The 24,897-nt window shown below is 33.1% G+C and overlaps 2 protein-coding genes across 2 annotated transcripts in view; both read left to right on the top strand.

The window, feature by feature from the left end:
- Positions 1-24,897, top strand: part of LOC115881915 (nucleolar protein 4-like) — a 63,590-nt gene that overhangs the window by 28,130 nt on the left and 10,563 nt on the right. Inside the window, exons 2-4 of the mRNA XM_030899645.1 lie at positions 7,951-8,005; positions 11,701-11,843; positions 16,794-16,937. Coding sequence (XP_030755505.1) covers positions 7,951-8,005; positions 11,701-11,843; positions 16,794-16,937 — 342 coding nt within the window. The remainder of the gene's footprint in view (positions 1-7,950; positions 8,006-11,700; positions 11,844-16,793; positions 16,938-24,897) is intronic.
- On the top strand, positions 23,056-24,727 carry LOC115881932. The gene is made up of 2 exons (XM_030899662.1): positions 23,056-23,274; positions 24,073-24,727. Exons 1-2 carry the CDS (start codon positions 23,124-23,126, stop codon positions 24,723-24,725), a joined length of 804 nt encoding a protein of 267 aa, XP_030755522.1. The 5' UTR covers positions 23,056-23,123; the 3' UTR covers positions 24,726-24,727.

The following is a 24,897-nucleotide window of genomic DNA, read 5'->3' as shown; positions in this document are numbered from 1 at the left end:
AATGTCAAATTGACTTTATTGTTAAACGTTTTCCAACCCAGTGTGAGTACATAACAAAGTAAAACCTCTGACGAGGGGTAGGGGACAAAAAACTCACGTGTACTCACTTACAATACTAAAAAAAATTGGTCAAGTGCGAGTCGGACTCGCGCACGAAGGGTTCCGTACCATTCATTATCTATACAACATTAGACACTATATTATTATAAACTTTTTTTCCGATTTAGCTGAAATTTTGAATGCGCGTATAAGTAATTTAAAAAAAAAATGAAGAAACACATTACTAAAAATTGTATTAATCATTATTGGAAATTTGTACGTTGTAAGTTAACTAGAAACTAGATTCCTATCAGCCAATAAAACAGGCAGGCATTCGAAAAGGTTTTTTAGTACCATCGATCATCTACAAACAATTAAAACAGTCATTGAAAAAACAACAGAATACAATATACCTCTACATTTGGCCTTTGTAGACTACCAAAAAGCCTTTGACAGCATTGAAACCTGGTCATTTCTAGCTGCAATGGAGGACGCGAGAATTGATTCCAGATATTATTCCATTATTAAAAATATCTATGATAGCGCAACCTTCCAAGTTAAATTAGATGATGACCTCAAAACAGAAAAAATACTACTCGGCAAGGGCGTGAGACAAGGAGATACCATCTCTCCCAAGTTATTTACACTGGCACTGGAAAATGTCTTCAAGAAATTAGAATGGGAAAATAGAGGTCTAAACATCGATGGGGTACACCTTAGCCATCTGAGGTTCGCAGACGATATTGTCTTGCTGAGCACCGACATTCAAGAACTAAACACCATGCTAAATGAGCTAAATGACCAATCCCAGAAAATTGGCTTTAAAATGAATTTGAAAAAGACCAAGATAATGAGCAACAATATCCATAACATTACCGTTGACAACGTTATTATTGAAAACGTAGACCATTATATATATATTTAGGTCATAAAATCAAGCTGGGCAAGGAAAACCAAAATACGGAGATCAAACGCAGGATCCATTTGGCATGGGTAGCATTTGGAAATATGAGCAATATTTTCAAGGATAAAAAGGTGCCCATGAACCTAAAGAAAAAAGCTTACGACAGCTGCATTCTACCTGTGCTTACGTATGGCTTAGAGACTATGTCAATTACTCGAAAAACAGCAGAACAAATACGAGTAGCACAAAGAGCCATGGAAAGAATCATGTTGGGAGTCAATATTAGAGAAAAAAATACGGAATACCCACATACGTCAAAAAACAAAATTAATAGATGTCGTTAAAAGAGTGGCAAGTCTGAAGTGGCAATGGATAGGACATGTGGCAAGACAGGATTCAGACCGATGGCCCCAAAAAGTAATCCTATGGAGACCTAGGGAAACAACCAGGAGTATGGGCCGACCAAAAAAGAGATGGGTCGATGACGTCAGGGCAGTGGCGGGAAGACAATGGATAAGATTGGCTAGAGATCGCGAAGCATGGAAAAACCTAGAAGAGGCCTATATCCAACACTGGATGGAACCAGGCTGAGAAAGAAGAAGAAGTTAACTTATATATAGCGACGGCAAGTGGTGTTTTGGAAGTAGATACTAAGATTTTAATACCACTTTTTGAAGCCAGACCAGTCCACTGGCATAAAACCTTGTATTCATAAAAATACAAAAACGAAAAAGTACGGAGTACGAATACAAGTATGGAGAGAAATTTGCATCAAACTGAAAGATGATTTTCCTTGCTTTTCTTTTCAAATAACGACAGCGACGATTCAAAACCACAAAACAATAACATGTTCACGTTCTATACCGTCTCGTCGGCGTCGCGATCAAAAATGCAATTGTACTGGCTCAAACCGGGTGTAAAATCGGACTAGTGTGAAAGGTCATAGTGAAACCGGGTAGCCGGTGCCGTCTATCCGGTTCCGGCATGTGTGCAACGGCTCTTACGCTTTAAACCACGCGGCCACCGAGGACTTGAAAGATTCTATGTAAAATTCTTACTTAAAAGATAATGTTTAGTGAAAGTACTATTTTATTAATAAACATTTAATTAATTCTGTTTTTAGTATTTGTTCTTATAGCGGCAACATAGATACATTATCTGTAAAAATTTCAACTGTCTAGCTATAACGGTTCATAAGATAGACCTTAAGATGACATAAGATGACAGACGGACGGACAGCGAAGTCTTAGGAATAGGGTTCCCGTTTTTATCCTTTGGGTACGGAACCCTAAAAATTTATAAAATTTGGCCTAGTTTCTTCACAAAAGTGAATTGTTTATAGTGATTAATAAATACATTTTCTTTTAAAGCAGTGTGTTGACTTATTTACAAAATATATTTAATTTTTAAAAGGTTTTCGTATTCCATTATGATTTTGAACTTGTTTCCATGGCTAACTAAGTGAAATTAGTTAAGAATAGTTAGTATACGAATTGGCTATAACTCAGAACACTCTTTGAAAAAAAAAACACATTATAGCTTCTATCGCTGAAAAGCTTAAAAAATGGCGTTTCTTATGAAGTCATGGCTAACTATATGGTTTCTATTTAAAAAATATATATTATGTTAGTGTCATATGTCAAAAATGACAGGATTTAGAAAAAATCAGAGAACACAAACTCGTTAGGGATGTGATTATCTACAACTTTTATCTGAAAACTTTTTGTCTAAAATAGATTATAATGGAATTAGGGACAATTTTTAAAATACCTGAAATTTGTTTTTTTCGAAATATCTAGTAAGCCATGAACTTTTTCAAAAATCTGAAAGGCGCATATTTATGACCCCACAAAACTGCAATTCTTTCCCGATTAAACCGACTCTCTATCTCCAGTAGTTTCCGAGATACCCATAGAAAATATCGTAGGAAACTCACCCTGTATGTGTAATAGATACTTAGATTAAGAATAAAAAAATAGATATAAGTTAAATGCCCAGTTTGAAGAGGTTTGATTAGAAATATGCAAAGCTATAAATATCGTTAAAATTGTTGCATAAAATTAACGTTTATTTGCTGTAACGAAGCTGTATTAAAATCATGTTTTTATCGGTATTGAATTACCAGGAATATCAAATTATTACTCTAAAAAACTTATTTGCATGTGTGTTGTAAATAAAAAAAATAGAAACAAGTTTAAAAACATATTTTACATAATTTAACATCAATTTAAAATGGTGGACTACATGAGTAATATCAAGAAATTTGTAATGGAGATATGAATATATGATGATACTCTAACGTGAATGATATTCTAACATGAAAATTATGATTATTTACTTATAATATTCTTTGACTCGACTGGACCAACAAAGGATTAAATATAGGATAGGATTAAGATTTGCTGACGACATATAGTCCTAATTGCCAATAGTCCTGAAGAACTAGAAGCACAAATTAACGAACTAAATATGGCCAGCAATAAAGTAGGTGTCAAAATGAATTTATCAAAAACTAAAGTAATGTACAACGAACTGGTAGACAGAAAAGACATTCTAGTAAATAACACAACACTGGAAATAATAGAAGAATACATATTTTTGGGGCAATTCATACACAGCTTGGGATCTCTACTACCAGAAATTAACAGAAGAATTAAGTTAGCATAGAGTACTTATGGAAGAAACTCGATCTTACTCAAATCTAGAATACCACTTTATCTAAAGAAGAAAACATTCGACCAGTGTGTACTACCAGTGATCATGATCCATCATCCATGATCTTGTAACGTTTTTAGTTCGTTACATGTCTTTTTTATATATGATATATATATGATGTCTGGCGTATCGTCATCGGATTCCGTATCGTTCAGGCCTGATAATTTATTTGGCACGCTTGGCGTAATTTTTACGTTCCCTAGTCGCCAACCCTGTTATCGTTTGACACAACCCTGTTATCGCTCTGAGGAGGCGCTGTCAACATCGCTTTTGTCAACTCTCTCCGTGCTTAACCTCACTTTGTTTTGCCGCTCTGTTGTATCCCGGCTTTTAGAAATGGTAATAATTTAAATCTTGCTGCAAAATCTGAATCAGCTGCCATTTCGAAGCAACAGGTAAAGATGAGATATTATCTTTATTAGATTCGTTATTATTATTGAATATTTTTAGGGTAGAGTTTTGGATTGACCCACCTTAACTCGTATTTGTATTTTGCTGGCACATTGGTGTTCTTTTGCTTTTGTCCTCCAGAATGTTACATGGAAGAAAGGACAGTTTCTTTGTTTTCCCATATCTATGTATTGATTCCAAGTTTCGGGCATTATCCAAGGTCCTAGTAGTGTTCCAAGGTACGGGTAGTGTCCCCATATTGCCACAGTATAGATGTAGCGTAAGCCCCATGCTGCTTCGTTCCCATTCATAAGCTAGTTAGTAGTTACGGTTGTTCCAATTCATGGTGTCCTCATTCTGGCCCCATTTTGTTGTATTGAAGAACAGCTAAGTGTAGATTTAAGTTCTAGTTTTACATTTAACATCTAAAACATTTTCAGTCTTAAACAATAATGTACATCTTAAGTAATATCGTACAGACTATGTTTAGTGGTTAGATTGTTAAGAACATTAATGTCGATTTAATATTTAAAATATGATTTAGATCTTAGGTTTCATTACATTACGTCTTGTAATGGTATTACTTTCATAGATATTTAGTACAACTCTTAACACCATTTTTTTGACATATCACCACTATATATTTATTAGAACTCTACAATGTCATGTACCAGCAAAGAACATCATGAATAAATATAGTCATTAGTTTTAAGTAATATACAACTGTGTTTTCTTTCTCTGTACATGCCTGGCGCCCAATATCTGTATTTTTTGTTTATTGATATTGATTAGTTTTATCTCTAGTGAAATACCTTACCCACGACTGCTCTCCGATGAAAAGCTGCCGTTCGCAGTGGTAATGTTTTAAAAAAAACGCTACAATCTATGCATGCGAAACCTGGACACTTAAAATGGAAATTATGAGGAAACTGCAGGTCGCACAACCCTCAATGAAACGAAATATGCTGAGAATAACCAAGAAAGTCCGTAAAAGAATAGAGTGGATACGACAAAACACCCAGGTAATAGATTTGATGTCATCCACAGAATTAAATCCCTCAAGTGGTAATGGCAGGACACCTTGCAAAAAGGACGGACAACAGATGGAGCTCAAAAATTACAGCATGGTACCCACGAGGAATTAAGAGATTTAGAGGAAGACCAAACCCTGAGATGGTACTATGGTATTAGGAAATTACCAAGGATAACTTGGACCCGCATAGACAACAATAGGCCCTACTACAAACAAGGATCTAAATATGTGAGGGAGGCTACACCATAATTCGAAATGGTTGAATATGTTAAGAGAATAATGATGATGATGATGATTTGGGTGAACTGTTTTTGAATTTATGTTTGTTTAAGCAATACAACCGCAAGCAAAAGATAGATCGAGAGTATTATTTATTAGGTTTTGAATTTACTATTTGTAGGCCAGTCGCCAAGTATTAAAAAATAGCTTATGGCGGGAGCAAATCCGGACAAGCTAGAATCAGTTTTATTTTGTTTAGTTTAGTGTAAGGAACCACGTGTTAAATTTGCACCACCCCCAAAGCCCGGATTTGGCCGCCATCTTGGAAAAAGTGGCTAAAATTCGGTTTATTTTTCATTATTTGTCAGTAACTCGATTTCTATCAACTTTAGTGCAAAAAATGTGTAGACCAAAATTAAAGACGAGGAAACTTTATAAAAAACGTTCTATGTACTTTTTCCGTGCGACGACCCGTTTCCAAGTTATCTCGGTTTAAACACGCTAAATATATTATAAGCAGTTATTATTTCCTCTATTATTAAAATTGTTTTATTACCGGAAATTCATTTTGATGAAAAAATGACGGAAACAGTGTCTCAGGGAAAATTCTTGTCAAATGAGAGGAAAAAATGTCGAATAATATCAATGATATGTAATCGTTTGACGAATGAGGGCTTCCGAGTCAAGACGGATGATGAAGATGCTGACACATTAATTGTCAACACTGCAATTGAAGAATCACAATGAAACGGTAATTATAGTCGGCGAAGACACCGATTTACTTGTAATTCTTACTGCCTTAAATGAAGTATTTATTTTCTAAAACCAGGTAAGTGGAAGTCGCAAAGTAGAACGTATGCACCCCATAATATGAATCTAAATGCTTCAGTTATGGACAACATTTCATTTTTCCACTCATTTTGTGGCTGCGACACCAAATACGCATTATACAGACAAGGAAAAACGAAAATCGTTAAAGTTTTACAGAAAGAAAGAGAATTATTACAGACAGCTGCAACTGTCAAAGACCCAAACGCACCCCCAGAAGATAAAGAAAAAGCTGGAGAACGATTTCTTCTTCATCTATATGGATCCAAAAAATGCGACTCATTAGATAAGTACAGATACCAGTGTTTCGAAAAATCTATAACCAAAAGCTTAACAAACCTAGCATCATTACCACCGACCAAAGACGCAGCTCGCTTGTACTCCTTCCGTACGTACAGTCAGGTACAGCTATGGTATGGGAAAGAAAAATTACCTCTAGATTGGGGATGGAAAAAATCAAAGAATGGGTTGATGCCCATTGCTACTTCCCAAGATGCAGCTCCCCAAGAATTATTAAATCTGATTTCATGTAAATGTGCCAAAGGTTGTAACACATCTTGTAGTTGTCGCAAAGTAGGTTTGCGTTGCTCGGTAATGTGTGCACTTTGTCAGGGCAAATCATGTACGAATAGTTTGGAGATGGCAAAATTAGACGAAGATGAGTACGAGGACAATTTTCCTCTCGATAAAGATCAACGAAAAGAATATTCTGCACCTTATGAACCAGATCCGGAATATGATACACATGTGGAAGACATTCAGGAAGATTATATTGAACAGCCAGTAACATCAAAAAAACGAAGGAACTCTGATGAACCTTCCACTTCAAAAGAAACCTAAGTTGACGATATGTGGATTAGGCCTATTGGAAATGGGAAGACCACTCAAAAAAAAATCGCGCCGTATACTTTACCCCAAGGAAGCTCCCTGAGAGATAAGTCGGTTAAACTTGATTTTCCACCAGTCGCGCAACAATAAAAATTTAGTCCGTTATTGCGGTCATAATGCAAATTGCGTTCTGCCATTATGACCGCGACAGCAGGCTACTGCCATCCAGTAGCAAACAAGTTTTTAGGCTTTATGTCTCGGGGGTGCCGCTCAAGGTGGTGTGGAAACAAGTACAGTTAACCCCGGATTTATTGAACACGTACATTGTATCAAACTTTAATTTTGTTTTCGTAAAATTCGATACTCTGGGTAGTCGCACGAAAAAACAAATACAACGTTTTTTATAGAGTTTTTCCTCTTCTTTAATTTTGGTCTCTACATATTTTGCACTAAAGTTGACAGATATCGAGTTATTGACAAATAATGAAAAATAAACCGAATTTTAGCCAGTTTTTCCAAGATGGCGGCCAAATCCGGGCTTTCCGGGGAGTGCAAATTTAATACGTACTTCTCGACACCAAACTAAACAAAATAAAACTTATTCCAGCTTGTCCGGATTTGCTACCGCTATCGATGCACTTGCCGACTGGCTTATTGTCCTACTAGAGAGAATAAAGATACCCGTTTTTGCTTCTGTTCCATCTACGGTTACGGAGATGAAGCAAGCATACAAATTATAATATTGTTAATATTTTAAATATCAAACTAACATTAATAAACCGCTATAATCCGAAACACTTTATAAACATTCTAGATACATGTTTCTCTAACCATATTAGCATGATCAACAAATGATTAAAATATTAAACATTGAAGTACTAACATGATTAGTGAAAGATGCGTTTCTTTTGAGATTTCTATTCGCCTTTCTTTATTCTGATATCATTAGTTCTTTATTCTGATATCATTGTTAAATACTTCTGTATTATTTCAGGATAACTTGTCAACCCCTGAATCATCTGAAGAAAATGGCGAAGAAACATATAATGGTAAGAATTTAGAGAATTATATTAACTATTTTTATTATAAGATTAGATTATAAGCTTTATTTTTGGTTAGACCTTAGAAATCTATTGCGTCCCCTTTTCTTGAGTTATAACTCATCATACAGTCTTAGGGCTTTCACAAAAGCCATTTATCTGAGATGGTTTTACAGAGGTTGATTTTCCATCTCCGATATCAGTCGTAGCAAAGTTCATAGCACTAATGGTTATCGTCTTGGTGCATTCAGTGATGAGGTGTTCTCATGTTTCCCCATTTTCCCCACAGAATCTGCATTCGCCGTTGTTTCTTAGCTTCAGTCTACTGAGTTGTTTGGTTTGGTTGTGAGAGGAGACAGCGTCCTGTTAAAAACCTCGTTGCAATCGGATGATTATTTCTCTGATTTTTCGCGGTCGTAAGGTTTGAGATATTTCTTCGAGTGTCTTAGACCGTTGGAGAATTCCCATTCCAAGTTAAAGTTGAGTATTCCAGATTCTTGAGCTCCACTTTCAGATGGTTTCCACTTGGGAAGCAGAACGGTTCTGGTCCAGTCAGTGGATTGTTCGCTCCTTTTCTAGCTAGATCGTTATTAGCTTTTTTTATTAGCTTTTATACCATGGTGGACAGGAACCTAGAGTAGAAGGACTTTATTATCTTTGTCTAATTTGTTTAGCTTCTCTAGGGATTTTTTGACAAGCTTCGAATCGATTGTTACTGAGTTGATTGCTTTTAATGCTGCTCGACTATTTCTTGTTTCCGATAGTTCTTATCTAAGACAAGTTGTACGCATCTTTCAATATCATAGATTTCTGCCTGAAGGTTGCTGGGGTAGGGGTGTTCATTGATTCGGATTATTTAGTTTTGCTTTGGTTTTGGAAGTATCAGTGTACGTTATGGTATGTTTTTTTACGGCTGAGCAAACTCTTCCAATTCTTTTTGTTACTCAATACTATGATGAGGTGTTCCTCAAAGTTGGATATTCTGGGTATGTCAACCACTGGGAGAAATGCCTGTATTACTTTAAGATTGTTTTTAGTGGTCCAATAGTCCCCTAACCAACAGCCCGAAATAATATAGAATTTTGGTTTTATAGATATGTGATATACATATATTTTTGGTGTATTAAAAGGTTCGATATTTAGGGTTCAATTAAATTTTGTTTACTTGAGCTACTAATTGGCTCATCCTTCGATGTGCTTCGATAGTGTAAGGTAACATCCTTGTGTTAAATATAATACAAAATATTTATAGCAAAATATTATGTAAGCACAGTTTAATTCTATAAATCACAAATAAAGTATCTTTACAGAACAACTACTTAAGTATGAAATTCTCACTTTTCCGCTGCTATTTGTAACTTAATAAATTTTGGAAGCAAACAAAAAAACCGGCATAATTATTATTTATCCATTGTATGACAATCATCAACAACATACTTTTTTAGATCTTAAAGTTCTAGGTAGCATGGTATACAAAGCGAGTCAGTGGAAATATTTTCGAAATAAGTGGAAATATTTTACGTGTGGTATATTTCGACCACAGGCACACGTCTATGAGGTTTTTTTCGCAAAAAATGTTGAAAACTGTGCATTTTTTATTAAATTTTTCTGTAAATTTTAGAAAACTTTTTAAAACTGCCTGTTCACCGAAAATGTTCCCATGGTATAATTTCTTAATCTCTCCAAAAAATTCTTTATGGATATTTCGCCACTGCATTGCAAGAAAAATCTACAAAATAAAATAGATATTTTTTGTAAACACTTCTGCTTTTTTTTTCTTAATCTCTGATATTACGACACTAAAAGGGATGGATAGAAAAAATCCTGTGGTTCTCAATTTTTTTTAAAAAAATATTTTTTTATTTTCAAACTTGAATAACTCGGTTATTTTGGACTTATTTGAAAAACGGTAAAGATAAATATGTTTCTTTTTAGTGGAGTGCTTTAAGCCATTATGGGATACAAACCTCGGAATTCATTTACTGTGAATTAATTTTTATAAAACTTTTTGCATTATATATTTTATTTTGCACATATATTGTTAATAAGATATATTACAAAGTTTACCCATTTAAATTCGTTGTTTTCACTTTTTACTTAAATAAACACACATATACAAATGCATACATATATATGTACAAGATAACTCCGTATTCCGGAAGGCTCTGTATCAGGATTCCTATTTGAGATTTTCACTCCAAACCTTTTACAAAATATGTGTTTAATAGTTCACATTTCAAAAATATTTTTATAGATATACAGGGTGAGTCAAATATATATCTATATTTGTTTAGTTCAGTGAATTAGCTATAAAATTCCGGTTCCAAAAATACCTTCAGACCATAGAGTATACGAAGTGGTTTTTGAATTATGGCCACGTCCATGAGGACGTCAATCTGGACGTCCAGGAACCTACGTATGAAAACTTCTAATCGAGACGATCGACTTCAAATTGATAATGAATTGCACTTAAGGAACGTACATATTAACTAACGGACTAAAAGAAGAAGATTAAATGAAGCAAATCTTATGTCAAAAAGGCTTGCTTCGGGACCAGAACTTACTAGATGTGTTGACTAGGCCCAAAAGCAAAAACATGGTCTTAATGTAAAAATTACGAAAAAATGTTAGTGTCTTCTTCAAAAGCGTATATTTCCAACAAAAATAAAGCTAATGAGATGAACCAAAAATACACCATCGAGAAAGGATATATCTAGATGATAAAATGATTTTTAAATTTCTTGCTGTTTTAACATATTCCACAGTGTGTTTCAAACTTTCACCAAAATATCAACATTTTGTTTTCCCTCGTATAATTAACAGATGGAGAGTTTCATCTTTAATTTAGAAAAAGATACTAAAAAGTCAAATAATTTGGCTACACACTACTTAAAAATCATAAAAATCGGCCCATTAAAGCAAAATATATTAACCTTTAAAATACATCAAAGTTTTAAGGTGTCCATTTTTCGTGCCAGTGAATGTATTTCAAAAACTGGTCATATACTTCTCTAAAAAGAAGTCATATACTTTTCTAATGAAACAAACCTTTATTTTTTTAATAGAATCCAAAAATCAATTAATATATAGGGTGTTCCATTACAAAAACATAACTTTGATGTGTAACTTTTTTTCGGGACACCCTGTAGAACTCTATATAATTTTAGAAAATGCTTTAAATTGACTTACATAAGCTTACAAAAATTTCACTTCAATATAAACTTTTGTTCTCCTTGCAAAAACCGCGTCGTATATGACGCGCCACCCTGTATAATTCGATTTCAATAAAAATTTTAATTATTAAAATATAAGCAGAATAGGTACAGCTTATGCCTGAGATTTATTTACTTCAATAAATTTACTCAGCAAAAGAATTTAAAAAAAATGAAAAAATTAAGAAGGAATTAATTAAGAATTTACTAAAATAAAAAATTAAAAACAACGAAAAAAAATGGGTAAACATTTTAGTATTTTATCTATAAAACACAATACAGAAGGTTTCACATTAATACATTGACAGTAATTGAATTCCGAGGAAAAAGTCTCTGGGCACTCCACTATTTATCAAGATCTACCAGCCCTGAAAATATTTGCACTTATTTAAGACTCAACCTGTATAACAAACACAAAACGCAGAGAAAAGATAATAATCAACCAACCCTATTCAAAATTACAACTAAATACATATTTATCCTTCCTTTCAGGTACCAAGAACGGTACCAGCGACATATCCGACCTCACCTCGATATCGGGGAACGAGGAGATGGCAGGCCTGTGGGCCCAGTACCATTCGGCGCTGGGTCTGGCCAAAGGCAAGACGACCCCGCCCTCCATCAGAGACCCGTCGGTAAGTTCAAGGTCGCGGCGGTGGTACTCGCCAGACTCGCGGCTTTGGCAGAGACTCGGGCGACTTTTTCAGGCGAAATAAGGGGTACTGACCGATATAGCGGTACTTGTGCATATTATTCGGGTCTAGTTAGGATTGAGAGGCGTATTCTTAATGCCGGTTTTTTACAGGGTTGGAAAAAATCATGATCAGATTTTTTTGATTTAAATCAGATTTTTTTGATTTTAATAGAAAACATTATTTAAATCGGATTTACAAATAATTAGGACTTAATTCCAATTAAAATCCTATCCTAAATGGCTAAATCTTCATAACTCTGCCCAATACTGACAACATTAACAATTCTACGTCGCGTGTCATTTTCCCTCATCGGTCACCAATATATTCCGCAAAAAAAGTCGCTCGCATCAGATGAAAAGGTTTTTTTTTGAAATGCCACAAGAGTATTAATTTTTGTCATTTCAACGTCTAGGCACAAGCCTAAGCACAAAAGTACAAAAATATATTATTAAACTGATATTAAGCGTCAATTTCAACGAGTGTACAGGGTGGGTCAAATTCGACGCTTTTAAATGGAAACACCCTTTTCTATAGGAGATAGACAAAAACTAATATCGGTGTCTGGAGCTCAATTTTTGTCAAAAACATGATGGTGAAAACCGCATATCGATATCTGTTACCGTTTCGGAGTTACGGGGTGTTTTTCAAAAATATGCATTTTTAACAAATCGCTGTAACTTTTTTGCTATAGAAAATTTTGTATTTTTATGAAAACATTTCCAAAGCATCTTTTTACGTAGAATTTAATGGTTTAAGTATATTTTTTTTAAAATTAATAATTTAAGAATTATCAACAGAAAATTTGATTTTTTATATGGGACACCCTGTATATTTTTAATTTATTGAAAAGAATTTAAAATTACCTTTTCAAAAATATAACACACTTGATATTTTGCCCGATTCCCCTTCGAGATATAGAGTATATAAAAATTCGCCCGCTTTAAATAAGGCTTTGAACGGCACCGGCTGTAATGTAAAAAAATTCTAGCTGTGAGCATCAATTAAAACGAAAATAATATTTGCTATGAGAGATGCAGAATTTTATAACAATTTAAAATATATGTAACCAACATCAACACATTTAAACTATATTTAATAACAATAAAAATAAATAGCAGATTTTGCTACATACAGATGTTCTACATATCGACCGTCTTCTGTAATGGACAGACGGGGCAGTTTTTGAACATTTCTCGCAGAATTCATCTCAGTGGGGGTGAAAGATACCTTCTCATAACTGCTAAGTATTTCTAATTCTTGTCTAGATTATACGGAAGAATAAGGAACCTTTATTTTTCCGCAAATATATCCATAGGATTAGATTCATGGGCACTAAGTCAGGCGGCCTCGACGGCCAACGGCTGGGATCTTGGTTAGCTATTCAATTATTCTTGAAATTGGCTGCAAAAATTTGCTGATAACTTCAGCGTTCAGAGGCGGTGCGTCGTCTTGCTGGAAAAATATGTTTTCGAGTTCCATTAAGGGCATATCATCAATAAGGGGTCCTAAGCCTACTAGTTAAAAGTGGCGAACTTTTAAAAATTCTGTATTTCGAAGGGGATTATAACAAAATATCAAGTGTGCTATATTTTTGGAAAGGTAATTTTAAATTCTTTTCAGTTAATTAAAAATATAGAGGGTGTCCCAAATAAAGAATCAATTTTTCTGTTGATAACCCTTGAATTATTAATTTTAAAAAAATTATACTTAAACCATTAAATTCTACGTAAAAAGGTGATTTGGAAATGTTTTCATAGAAATACAAAATTTTCCATAGCAAAAAAGTTACAGCGATTTGTTAAAAATGCACATTTTTGAAAAACACCCCGTAATTCCGAAACGGTAACAGATATTGATGTGGGGTTTTCACCATCATGTTTTTGATGAAAATTGAGCTCCAGACACCGATATTAGTTTTCGTCTATCGCCTATAGAAAAGGGTGTTTCCATTTAAAAGCGTCGAATTTGACCCACTCTGTACAATTTGTTACTCGATTACTTACAAGGCATTGCTTTTTATATTATTTGCAACGTTTGAAATTGAACAAAAAATTATTTGTAATGTTTAATTTGTAAAAATATAGTATATTCTACTCAGAATAAAAATGTACTTTTGTGCCTCTCTGTTTACGCTGGTCCGTCAAACGTACAACCTAGTCAAAAAAGTATAATTTTTAATTTTTACTCCTTACACAATACAATATTGTTCGGAAATAGTCTTAAGTCGAGAATCAAAAGTGTAAAATAAAGAAATATAAAACAGCATATTTTCTGACAAAGATTTGAAGATATAGTCTAACATCAAAAGAACCGTTTTCTGCACTAGAGGTTGCGAATGAAATGTATTTGAACAGCATTTTTTTGTCACTTGTACATAAATTTCAAAATAAATCTTTGCCCTTTAGAAGTTAAAAGTCTAATGGATTCACACGAAATTACTTTAAAAATCGGTCCAACATTTTAATTGATGCATAGATATGTAGTAGGTATATGTGTTATACAAATCATTTTTGTTTTTTTATGTTCTTTGACCATTAAAATTATATTTTTTTATATTTTTTCTCTTGGTTTTAGGTCAATAAATAATTTTCCTTTTATTTCATTAAAAATCAATTTTTATATTTTATAACATTTACAATTTTTTTGTTCGATTTATTAAACGTATTTAACCGTTACAATAGCAAGTGTAACATTTTATTTAACGAATAGATATAGGGTATATATGTTATAGAAATATTTTTTATAGTTTTCTAGGACACATTTTTATAACTTTTACAGTTATTTTTCGTTTTATTATAAAGTTTTAAAAAAGTTGATTTTTTGATTTAAATCATCTGATTAAAATTAAAAAAATCACTTGATTTAAATCATTTGATTTAAATCATGCCAACCCTGCTTTTTTATAGTATTTTCTTTTTTTGGTAATTTATGAATCTACAGGGTTGTTCACCACAGACTGTATTGTAGCTAAACGATTAGATTTTTACAAATTGTAGGGCTATTAGAGCTACAATTTAAAAATATTTTTACAAGATACAGAGTGTCCCAAATAACTAAAAAATATTATAGTTGTATTTTTTAAACGGATCACCCTGTATATTATTCTATTTTTAGATTCTACGACTGAAATAAAGGTAAATTTGATTAAGGTTATCACACTTAAACCTTAACCGTTTTTGACATATTTTCAATTTTGTGAAATTGCAGTAAAAAAATTAAGGCTTCATTTCTCAAAGGGCATCGAAGTTTTTAATACTAAATATTTATTGAAATTTATTTATTGATCAGATATTGTGTTGCAACAATAAACAAAATACTACCTTATACAGAGTGTCTAAAAATTTATATTAAGTAATTACTAGCTCTAAACGGCAATAACTTGTTTAAGTTAAATAGAAGACCCTGTATATTTTTTATGAACCAGATGCACAATTTAATTGTCTATCAAATTATATTATACCATTTTTTAACTATCTCTCCAAGTTTTCGTAGAAAATGCATTTTCTTGTAATTTAGACTTCATTTATAGCCATGGAATATTGACATTTTAAATTATTTTTAAAGATGTAACAAATTTTTAAAGAGTAATACCAATATTGTCGATAGAGTTCGCTTATTTCATTAAAAGATAAAGAACTGTTTAGTTATTTTTTTGTTAAAGATGACCAATTAATATGATCCCAGTATTCAAACTACATTAATTGACTATTTATGTTGATTAATAATAATTGATCCAAATACTAAAAACTCAATTTTGTGTGTGTATTTTAAACAGTGTGGTAAAAAGTAACACCTTTTACACAATTTTATCTCGTTTTTTGACGAATGTTTATTTATAACAACAGAGACGTTCATTTTCATAACTTATTATTGTATTGATTTCTGAGTCAAATCCACATTTATTTAAAATAAATTATTAAATAAAATAATTAAGTATATAATTAACTATGTTTTTGGCGGAAATATTAGTGGAATATTAATAATAATTAGTAATAATTGGTAGGTATACTCTTTTACAAAGATTTAAATAGTTTTCTTTTTGGAACCAAATGGGCTTGCAATATCATTATTTTTACCACCTGTACGTTTTGTACATATGTTGCTTTTAAAAAATCTAAAATATCGATATTCCATGGGTATAGTGATAAATGAGGTCTAAATTATAAGTAATGCATTTTCTATGAAAACTTGAAGAGATAGGTAAAAAATGATATAATACAATTTGATAGACAATTAAATTGTGCATCGGACAAAGCTTAAAAAATTAATACATTTTAAATTAATTAACGCTCAAATTTAATTTTGATTGATGTCCTCTAACGGACAAACTAAGCACTTTTTTATAAAGGTAAATTATGGGCAATTAAATTATTTTAATTCGAAAAATACACAGTTGTTCTATGTCCACGGAATATTAGAACTCCCTGTATAGTTTGTAGATCTGCTTTGGAAAAATAAATTCTCAAAAAAAGAATTTTGTCAAAAACTATGGGATGTGGCGATTTTTTACAAGAGACAAAAAATGTAGTAAATACTAGAGGGGCCATTTTGCAAAAAGAAAATTTGTTGTCGATGGAGTCGGAAAATATTTATACTAAAATTTATGTAGGGTTAGGGGTAGTTTTCACCCTTTCCGTACTTTTTCTTGATTTTTGTGAATATTTAATGTTAAAGCACCTAGCAGTACATAGGCATCCAAAATCTCATTCAAATTGGAATAACGGGTCTTAAAATATCTGAAAAAACTTGTATATTTTTTAAGTTTCTTGTATATTTTATAAGTTTCATACCCTATATACCTTTTCTTTGATTCCAAAAATACATGTTCACGGAATATTGGGGAACCCTGTATATTCATAGTTTTCTAAAATAACGAAAATTTGATTTTAGAGTCCGGTGAATGCTGAAACAGGATCCGCTCACGATGAAACCAGTTCAAGCGGGAACAAAGACGATGAAGATGATGACGACGATGACTCCGATGACAAAATAGATGCCCAGGCACACGATCCAGAAAGACTGAAAGCATTTAATGTAAGTGATTTTTACTAGACAGAAAGAAAAATATTAACTATTAAGAATATTAGATAATATGTTGTCTATACTGTTTTCCTATACTAAGGGCTGGCAAAGGTTAGTCTTGGGTCGAGATTTCCGTAGGTAAGAAGAGTACAATGCGTTTATAATGTACTGAACAAAAACATTATAAATATAGACCGAACATCTCATTCATAAATACTCGTTGGTGGTGTATCAAACATTCCAATGTGTCAAACAAGGACAGAAGAGAGAGAGAGAAGTCTAAAATTTCCGACCCCGGCAACTAGGCGCATTTGGATTGTTCTAATGGCCAGTGGCGTATCGTTTTTTGGAACGAATTTAATTAGTAAAGTAAAAGTAAAGTAATTAGTAAAATGTTTACTCCATATTAATATACTACATTAACACTTTTTCGTCAGATGAGTTTTGTTATAAGGTCTAATATAATAATATAATTAATATCCCACATATACTTATGTTGAAACGTTAGTAGGTAGTAATCGCTCCAACATCAATTTTCAATTTAAACTTTCAGTTAATTCTATATAAACTTTCAGTTACTTTTGAATATTTACAGGGTGACTCAGGCTTCCGAAACAGTTCTATATTAGGTTTGTGGTTGGTGACTTTTCTTTCAATTTTTTTTCAGAATATGCAGGCAATGGTAAAGCACATTTTAGACATTTTTGGCCGGTGGTAACATAGTGGCCGGTTTAACATAGGTGGCCGGAACATATTTTCAAACTAAAGTTGTAGATTTGCCATTAAATTTCCATTCCAGAAATACCTAGGGTTGCCACCTGTCCGTTTTTGAAAAGGACAGTCCTTTTTTGGAATAACTTGTCCTTTTGACTTTTTTTGACTTAAAAAGTCATTTTTATTTACGTATTTTCCCTGAGAAAATTACCTACAGCAAACAGAAATATTATTTTCGTCCAAATTTAATTAGAGATGTTATAAAACTTATAAATAAATTTTTCTTATTTAGAATAGGCAACATTTAATCTCAAATGATAATTTAGGTTTTAGTTTTACCTTTTTTGATCTTAAAAAGAACTTTTTAAAATTAGTAATTAGTAACGATTTAGTTAGTTCGCAATCGATAGCTTCCTGTAAAGTACTATGTAATAGTTATTTAATCTTGTATTATTAATAACTTCCTATACCTAAAATCAATATTTAATGAGAAAATTGTGTTTTTTTGAAAATATAAGACAAGATTTCACTTTCGGTCTTCTTCTTGTATTATGATGGCTCTGATACGAGGCAATTACCTTTTAGTCTCTCAATAGAAGGCATTTATCATTAAAAGTATCAAATCTGTGTGCTACAGTATGGGATTTCTGTCGCATAATAAGGAATATTACGTTTATTTACAAATCCATTACTTTTAAAGGTAGCTTCATCAGACAATCAAATTTTAGTTAAATGTCCCAATCTTCATGAACTGTATTAAGCATATGTATTGCGGTTTAAATCACCCCGAGAATCACCCTGTATGTTGACAAAAATATTTTGAAAATGTGCGTTACAATGGCCTCCATCTTATGTAAAAAATTGAAATAAAAATTGCAAACCTAAAACGTAATAGGTAAAAAGCTTTTTTGGAGGCCTGGGTCACTCTGTATATAGGTATGTATAAAACAGGTAGCCTAAGAATTATTTACAGTTCGTCCCATTCTAAAAAAAGGTAAACACACCGTACAAATAACTCTAGGAAGAGGTATTTGTATGGTGGTAAAAAATTGTTTAAACGAGGCCGAAGGGGCAGATATAATAATGCAATCAAATGTAAAAAAGGGCGGGTAAACACCTTTGTTTATTTGTTGAGCAAAATTCCTTTAGAATATCGTATATAATGACCAAAATATGACGCAATTTTAAGAAAAAAAATGTCACTTTCTGGCTTATAATAAAGTTTCAAATGCAACGTTTATATTCAAATTTGTTATGATCTACAACAGCTAAGTAGTAATTGAGACGAATTATAATTCAATTACCGGCTACTACGTTCTTGTTTTAATAGCTCAAAATTCAACAAATATAATTAGAAATTATTTTAATCGTGAGAGGCTCCCTTGTGGGACGCCTATGTACGGCGATTACGGGGCGGCGGAAACAATACCTACCTGTGAAAAGACAAATTCGGGTAATTTGAGCTTATGTTTCCACACATTTGACACTGTGGTACCATATTGAAAATTTGCAGATTCAAAAGTACGTTAAACAATAGCAAAAACTACTGAAAAACACTGAAAAGTTCACTTCGGGCTTGATTCCGACTTCAAACACACCGTAAGCTAAACGTAGTACGCTATAACGGACCAAGGGCCGTCGCGAGGGGTGGTGGGACGGACGGCTCATTTCATTCTGGAAGACTAGCAGCGACGTTGCCAATAGTTCTAGACGTTTCAGCACATTAAACAGTAAACATGTCCTTTAATAGTAACGCATACATCCTCTGGTTAATAACATATTATTACGTATGCTTCTTTAAAAATAAACTATTAATTTAATTAAGAAATTGAGATTTATTGATATCCGGTGAAGGTTTTAAAGTCACCTTTTCTGCAAATCAAACTAAGTAGATAGGCGCAAATTTGAGATGTGGCAATGTCGCCTTCTCTATCTCAGTTGGTTTTTACAGTACGTAGTCAACCTCCGATTGTTTGATCGGGTGAAAATGCAAAATGTGATATCTGTTTTTCCTAAATCTATGGTACTGAACAAAGAGAGGACAGTAAACACGTTGCCAAACGTATGAAATAAACCGAGAAACTGTGCACATCGCTAAGAGACGTGGAAGGGGATATAGCAGATTTGTCGCAGTTGACCGGTCGACCCAATCAAAACCTCTGTCAGTACTTAAAGTTCTAGGGAAAGGTGTACGTCATGCGTTCAGCTTCACGATTTAATTACGTCTCGTTATACTTGATTTGTTTATTTATTAACGAGTCGTTGTAATTTTTCCTATAGCTTGAATTTTTTTAAGTGCAAGCTAGAAACACTTGCATTTTTGGTAAAAATAAGTGGAATTGAGTGGGTGTTTGATAGTGGTCGCGCTATTAGAACTCTAAATTCAAAAATCGATATCTCGAAATCTATTAGAAATAATAGATTGTAGTTTTTTCAAGAACTTTGTTTATATTTCTGCTGTATTTTCTTTGTACAGTATGTAAAAATCTTTATCAATAAAAAAATTACACGATTGCTGATAATTGCTATGCTCTAAAAATAAATGGATGGATTGTTTACAATTTTTGAATGGAAAAAACAACCTTATCGAATTTTTCTTATGTAAACATATTGTAAAATATCCGATCATGAAAATAAAAAAAAGTTTCAATATCAAAAGTGGTTCTTGAGTTATGGCGTGTTATGTGTTAAAAAGTTGAGTTTTTAAATTACCGCGATTACTGAGGTTTTCTCGTTATAAAAAAAATGACACCCTAACGATATCCTTATAATTCCATTTCAGATGCTCAGAAACATGTCTAATGATTTTATCTAGTTATCTCTTGGAAAAAAAGTCTTTTAAAAATCGCCGCAACAGCACACCGTCGGTCGGTCGCATTTCTCTCACTCCGACTTAATAAGATCCCTATGCGATTTACTTCCACACATGTAAATGCCGACCCAAAAGTAACAGTTGCCAGCACGGTATATTTAACAACACGGTGTTCAAAAAACATGTGCCATCTCTCGCGGTGAGATTCATTTCAGAATACCAAATTTCATTTAAGTCGGACGGTTTTTTCTAAACCGTAGGCTTTGAATTTTTACTCTTTTTTTTTATTTTTTTTAAGATTGATATTGATATTTGCAAAGGTTACGAAACACGTTTGGGTTTTGACAATTATTTATGTTGTTTGTAATGAAACGATATTTTTATTTAGGCATTGATATATTTCAGAAAAGATTTAAGGATTAAAAGATATAATATATTACTTTAATTTCAAAGTATCTGCATGAAAAATCAACGCTATTTTTATAAAGTGTTAAAAAATAGATTATGAATATTTAAATGTTTAAACTAACCTAAAATAAAACAAAATAACGTTGAACTACCCTCTATTAATTATTTTTTTAATTATGTTTATTTTTTATTATTAGTTATTATTATTAAGAATGGTGTTTTTTTATATCAAGTTTAGCTGCAAATATATAACGTTAATTATGTTTTATACCGGATGTTGCATCGTCGAGCGGGACATAGGAAATCCCATGTAAATTTTAATGGGGTCAATTATTGGCTTCCCTAATTATTTTAGAGAATAATTCTATTTAGGTTTATTGAAGAGCACGAAAACCCACATTCAAAAGAATAACTTTAGATATTTTTTATTAGCCCGTTTACGAGTTATCGTCGATTTCTTTTTAAATATTTCCCCATTCTTATGGCCCTGTATTTACTTATGAGCACCAGTCAAGGTAAAAGATAATTGTCAAATGAAGTTGTCATTTTAGAAATTTATCTATTTAGTGCTTTATTATTATTATTAAAAACTGATACCTACATCGATACAAATATTAGCCATGAATTACACTACCGAAGAAAAAGTATTGATGATTAAATGGTATTATCAAGGAAATAGTTATCAAAAGGTGTCGGACATGTTTGCTGCTCTGTATCCGAATAGACCGATACCTGGAAAATCTACAATCGCAAGGAATATCCAGAGATTTGAGACCAAAGGTATCCTAATTAATAACTGCAGATGTGAACCAAGGCAGGAACAAAGAGAAGATGCAAGAAATGATACCGACTTGGAAGTTTTATTGTGCGTGGAAGAGAACGATGGAAAGATCAGCACAAGGAAACTTGAGGATGAAATAGGAATAGATCACACTACAGCGTTTCGAATTTTGAAATGACATAAATACTATTCCTTCAAATATGAAAAGCACCAAGAGCTACGAGATGGGAACGAAATACGGCGGCAAGCGTTTTGCTTTGATATGATGAATTTTTAAAAAAAACATATGTTTCACTGACGAATGCACGTTTACGTTAGACAATATATGATGCTGCTAGGGAAAATCAGGAAGTTTGGTACCAAATGGATGGCTGCCCGGCACATAGTGCCCTGGCTGTTCGGGAATATTTAGACGATAGTTTTAACTGAAACGTTATTGGCCTAAATCATACAGTAAATTAGCCAGCAAGGTCTCCTGATATTTCCCCAAATGATTTCTTTCTCTGGGGCCATTTAAAAAACAGGATATACAAGGATAAAAAATACCCAAATCTAGACGAGTTAAAAAATGCTATTTCTGCCGAATGCAATAGAATTTCAGTTTGCCAACTAGCGAATGTAAGAAGAAAATTTTATGATTGCCTGGGTTATTGTCTAGCAGTCGATGGAGGAATATTTGAACATCTTCTTAAATCCTAAAGTTCTAACAATTTAATAGTACCTAAATTAATAAGTTATTGAATATTGTAATAAGACTATAATTAACCTTGTAATTGATTACTTTATTTTACTTTAATTCATATTAATTAGTATTTATAAATACATCTTTAAGATATCCGATGTAGGAATGAGTTTTCAATAATAATAAAGCACTAAATAGGTAAATTTCTGAAATGACAACTTCATTTGACAGTTATCTTTTACCTTGACTGGTGCTCATAAGTAAATACAGGGCCATAAGAAAGGAGAAATATTTAAAAATAAATCGGCGATAACTCGTAAACGAGCTAATCAAAAATATCTAAAGTTAAACTTTTGAATGTGGGTTTTAGTGCTCTTCAATAAACCTAAATAGAATTATTCTCTAAAATAATTAGGGAAGCCAATAATTGACCCCATTAAAATTTACATGGGACTTACTATGTCCCGTCCGACGATGTGGTGTTATCATTTCCAATGTGTCTGATGGTTGCAGCGATTGTGAAATCGATTGTGAGTTTTTTTTAAAAGACTGAAAAATCGGGAATCGCATGTCAAAGGATCGATTTAATTCGAACATTCCTACCTTCCTTAAACTTTTTATTCAAATATAAAACCCATCCCTGTGCGTGTTAATTTGCCAGGCGGCGCGATTCCGCGGCGGTCGTGGCAACGCCGCACCGTTTCCGCCCGACCTTTGTGTATCGCAGCCGGCGGCGCAGCGCGTCTACATTTTCCATTTTACCGCTTCATTCGCCGTTCGAGTTTCGCCTAGACGGGGGTGATGTCACCACATTGGATGTCGCTAACAGAAGAGCTGATCGAGTGCGTCAAAGCCCACCCGATATTGTACGACCGGCGGAACGAGGACTACAAAAATTCGAACAAACGGGACAAAGTGTGGAGGTCGATCGGCGAAGAACTGGGACAAAACGGTAAGTACATTTTGTTTAGAAGGATTAAGCATTTATAAAGGTAAGACAGCGGCAAAACGTCAACGTTTTTCGATTCCGCTACCGGCGTCTACGTCCCACTAGTAAACTCAGACACCTAACAATGTTGCTAAGTTGTAGTGAAAGTATCAGATACTTTAATAAAAAAACTTTGGATAAGTTAAGTACTGGGTACCTTTCAAAAGTGACTCACCCCTATATTTTTTTAATTTTTTTTAGATAAAAAATTGAAATTTGGTACGTTAGTATATGACCTAAATTAGGATTGATTGACGTATTCAATTGTTGTGAACTTCCTGTTTCACCGGAAATGTAGTTTTTAACAGTAACATGTAGTTTTACGAATCCTGCTTGTGAGCTTCCTAATAATTTAGGAATTGCGGGCAGATATTTTTTGTTTCGTATTTAAGCAATGCTTCCTAAATGCCAGCGATCGATCCAGTGTAACCCCAAATATTTTGGATTACGGCAACGTTCCAGCTCCATGCCATTCAATTTAACTTTTAATTTAAAATTAAAAGAGTTTCGGACTTCCATTGTCTTTATTTATTTTGCTTACACAACGTTTCGGTTAGAAGTATCACTGACCGTTGTTAAGTGTGAACTGATAACGGTCAGTGATAGTTGTCAGTGGAGTTCACACTTGACAACAATGACAACGGTCAGTGATAATAAATGAATATATATGATAGAGAATGAACTTTTAATTTTCTATTGGCATCTAATAAAGATGTAAGCTTTGGCGAGACATATTTTATTTATATACATTTTTATTTCCAGCTAATCTATTAAAGAAAAAATGGAAGAACCTGAGGGATTCATACGCGAAACATGCACGAAGGACTGTTTCGTTTACCAAAGATCGGAAAAAGCAAAAAGAATTGTTGTGTAAATGGAAATGGGCGAACGAAATGGAACCATTGCGACCTTATGTAATTGCCCCATATCCCGGACCAACAGGACAAGAAAATTCAGGCGCAGACAATTCAGACTACGATATTGACAACACAACAACAAGCAGGAGCGTTGTACGTAGAAAAAAAACTACATCCTTCCACAATTCGTCGGTTTCACCTAGAAATATTGCTAAAGTTAAGTATAGCAATCGTTTGAGGACAGCACCAAATACAGACTCCTCTCCAAAAAATGTTATAACTTATTTGGACAACCAGAATTTGGTACAAAGTGACAATAAGAAGATGGATGCAGTTGACATGATTTTCTCAGGGTATGCTTCGACGGTCAAGACGTTTTCGCAGCGAATGCAGATAATGGCAAAACTGAAATTTGCCGAGGTAATGTCACAATTGGAATTAGAAAATGAACAAGAGTCGGCTACGTCTTCGGATCAAATTGTTCAGGAAGTTAACAACACCACATATGATGAGTGTGACTTTTCTAGTGATGTTAAAGAAAATATTGATTTAGAATAAAGCATTTTGTACATATTGGTGTATTTGTTTTATATTCTACTCTCTATTCTACTCCCTTTTACAACATTATATACAGATCTATCTAATAAATGCCTGGATGTTTCACCAATGAAAGAGGAATCTAAAAAAATATATCTTTGTAAAGTACCACTGCATAGAATTCAAGTGGAGA

The sequence above is a fragment of the Sitophilus oryzae genome, unplaced genomic scaffold (assembly GCF_002938485.1).
Source record: "Sitophilus oryzae breed Bouriz unplaced genomic scaffold, Soryzae_2.0 scaffold_1111_pilon_pilon, whole genome shotgun sequence".
Lineage (NCBI taxonomy): Eukaryota > Metazoa > Arthropoda > Insecta > Coleoptera > Curculionidae > Sitophilus > Sitophilus oryzae.
Note: the sequence above shows the minus strand (reverse complement) of the source record. Positions and strands in the feature narration are given on the sequence as shown.

Bases quoted from the DNA above. Each gene is read 5' to 3' on its own strand.
- LOC115881932 (XM_030899662.1), top strand. From the start codon at position 23,124: ATGTCACCACATTGGATGTCGCTAACAGAAGAGCTGATCGAGTGCGTC. The intron at 23,275-24,072 runs GTAAGTACATTT...TTTTATTTCCAG, and splicing joins CGAAGAACTGGGACAAAACG to CTAATCTATTAAAGAAAAAA.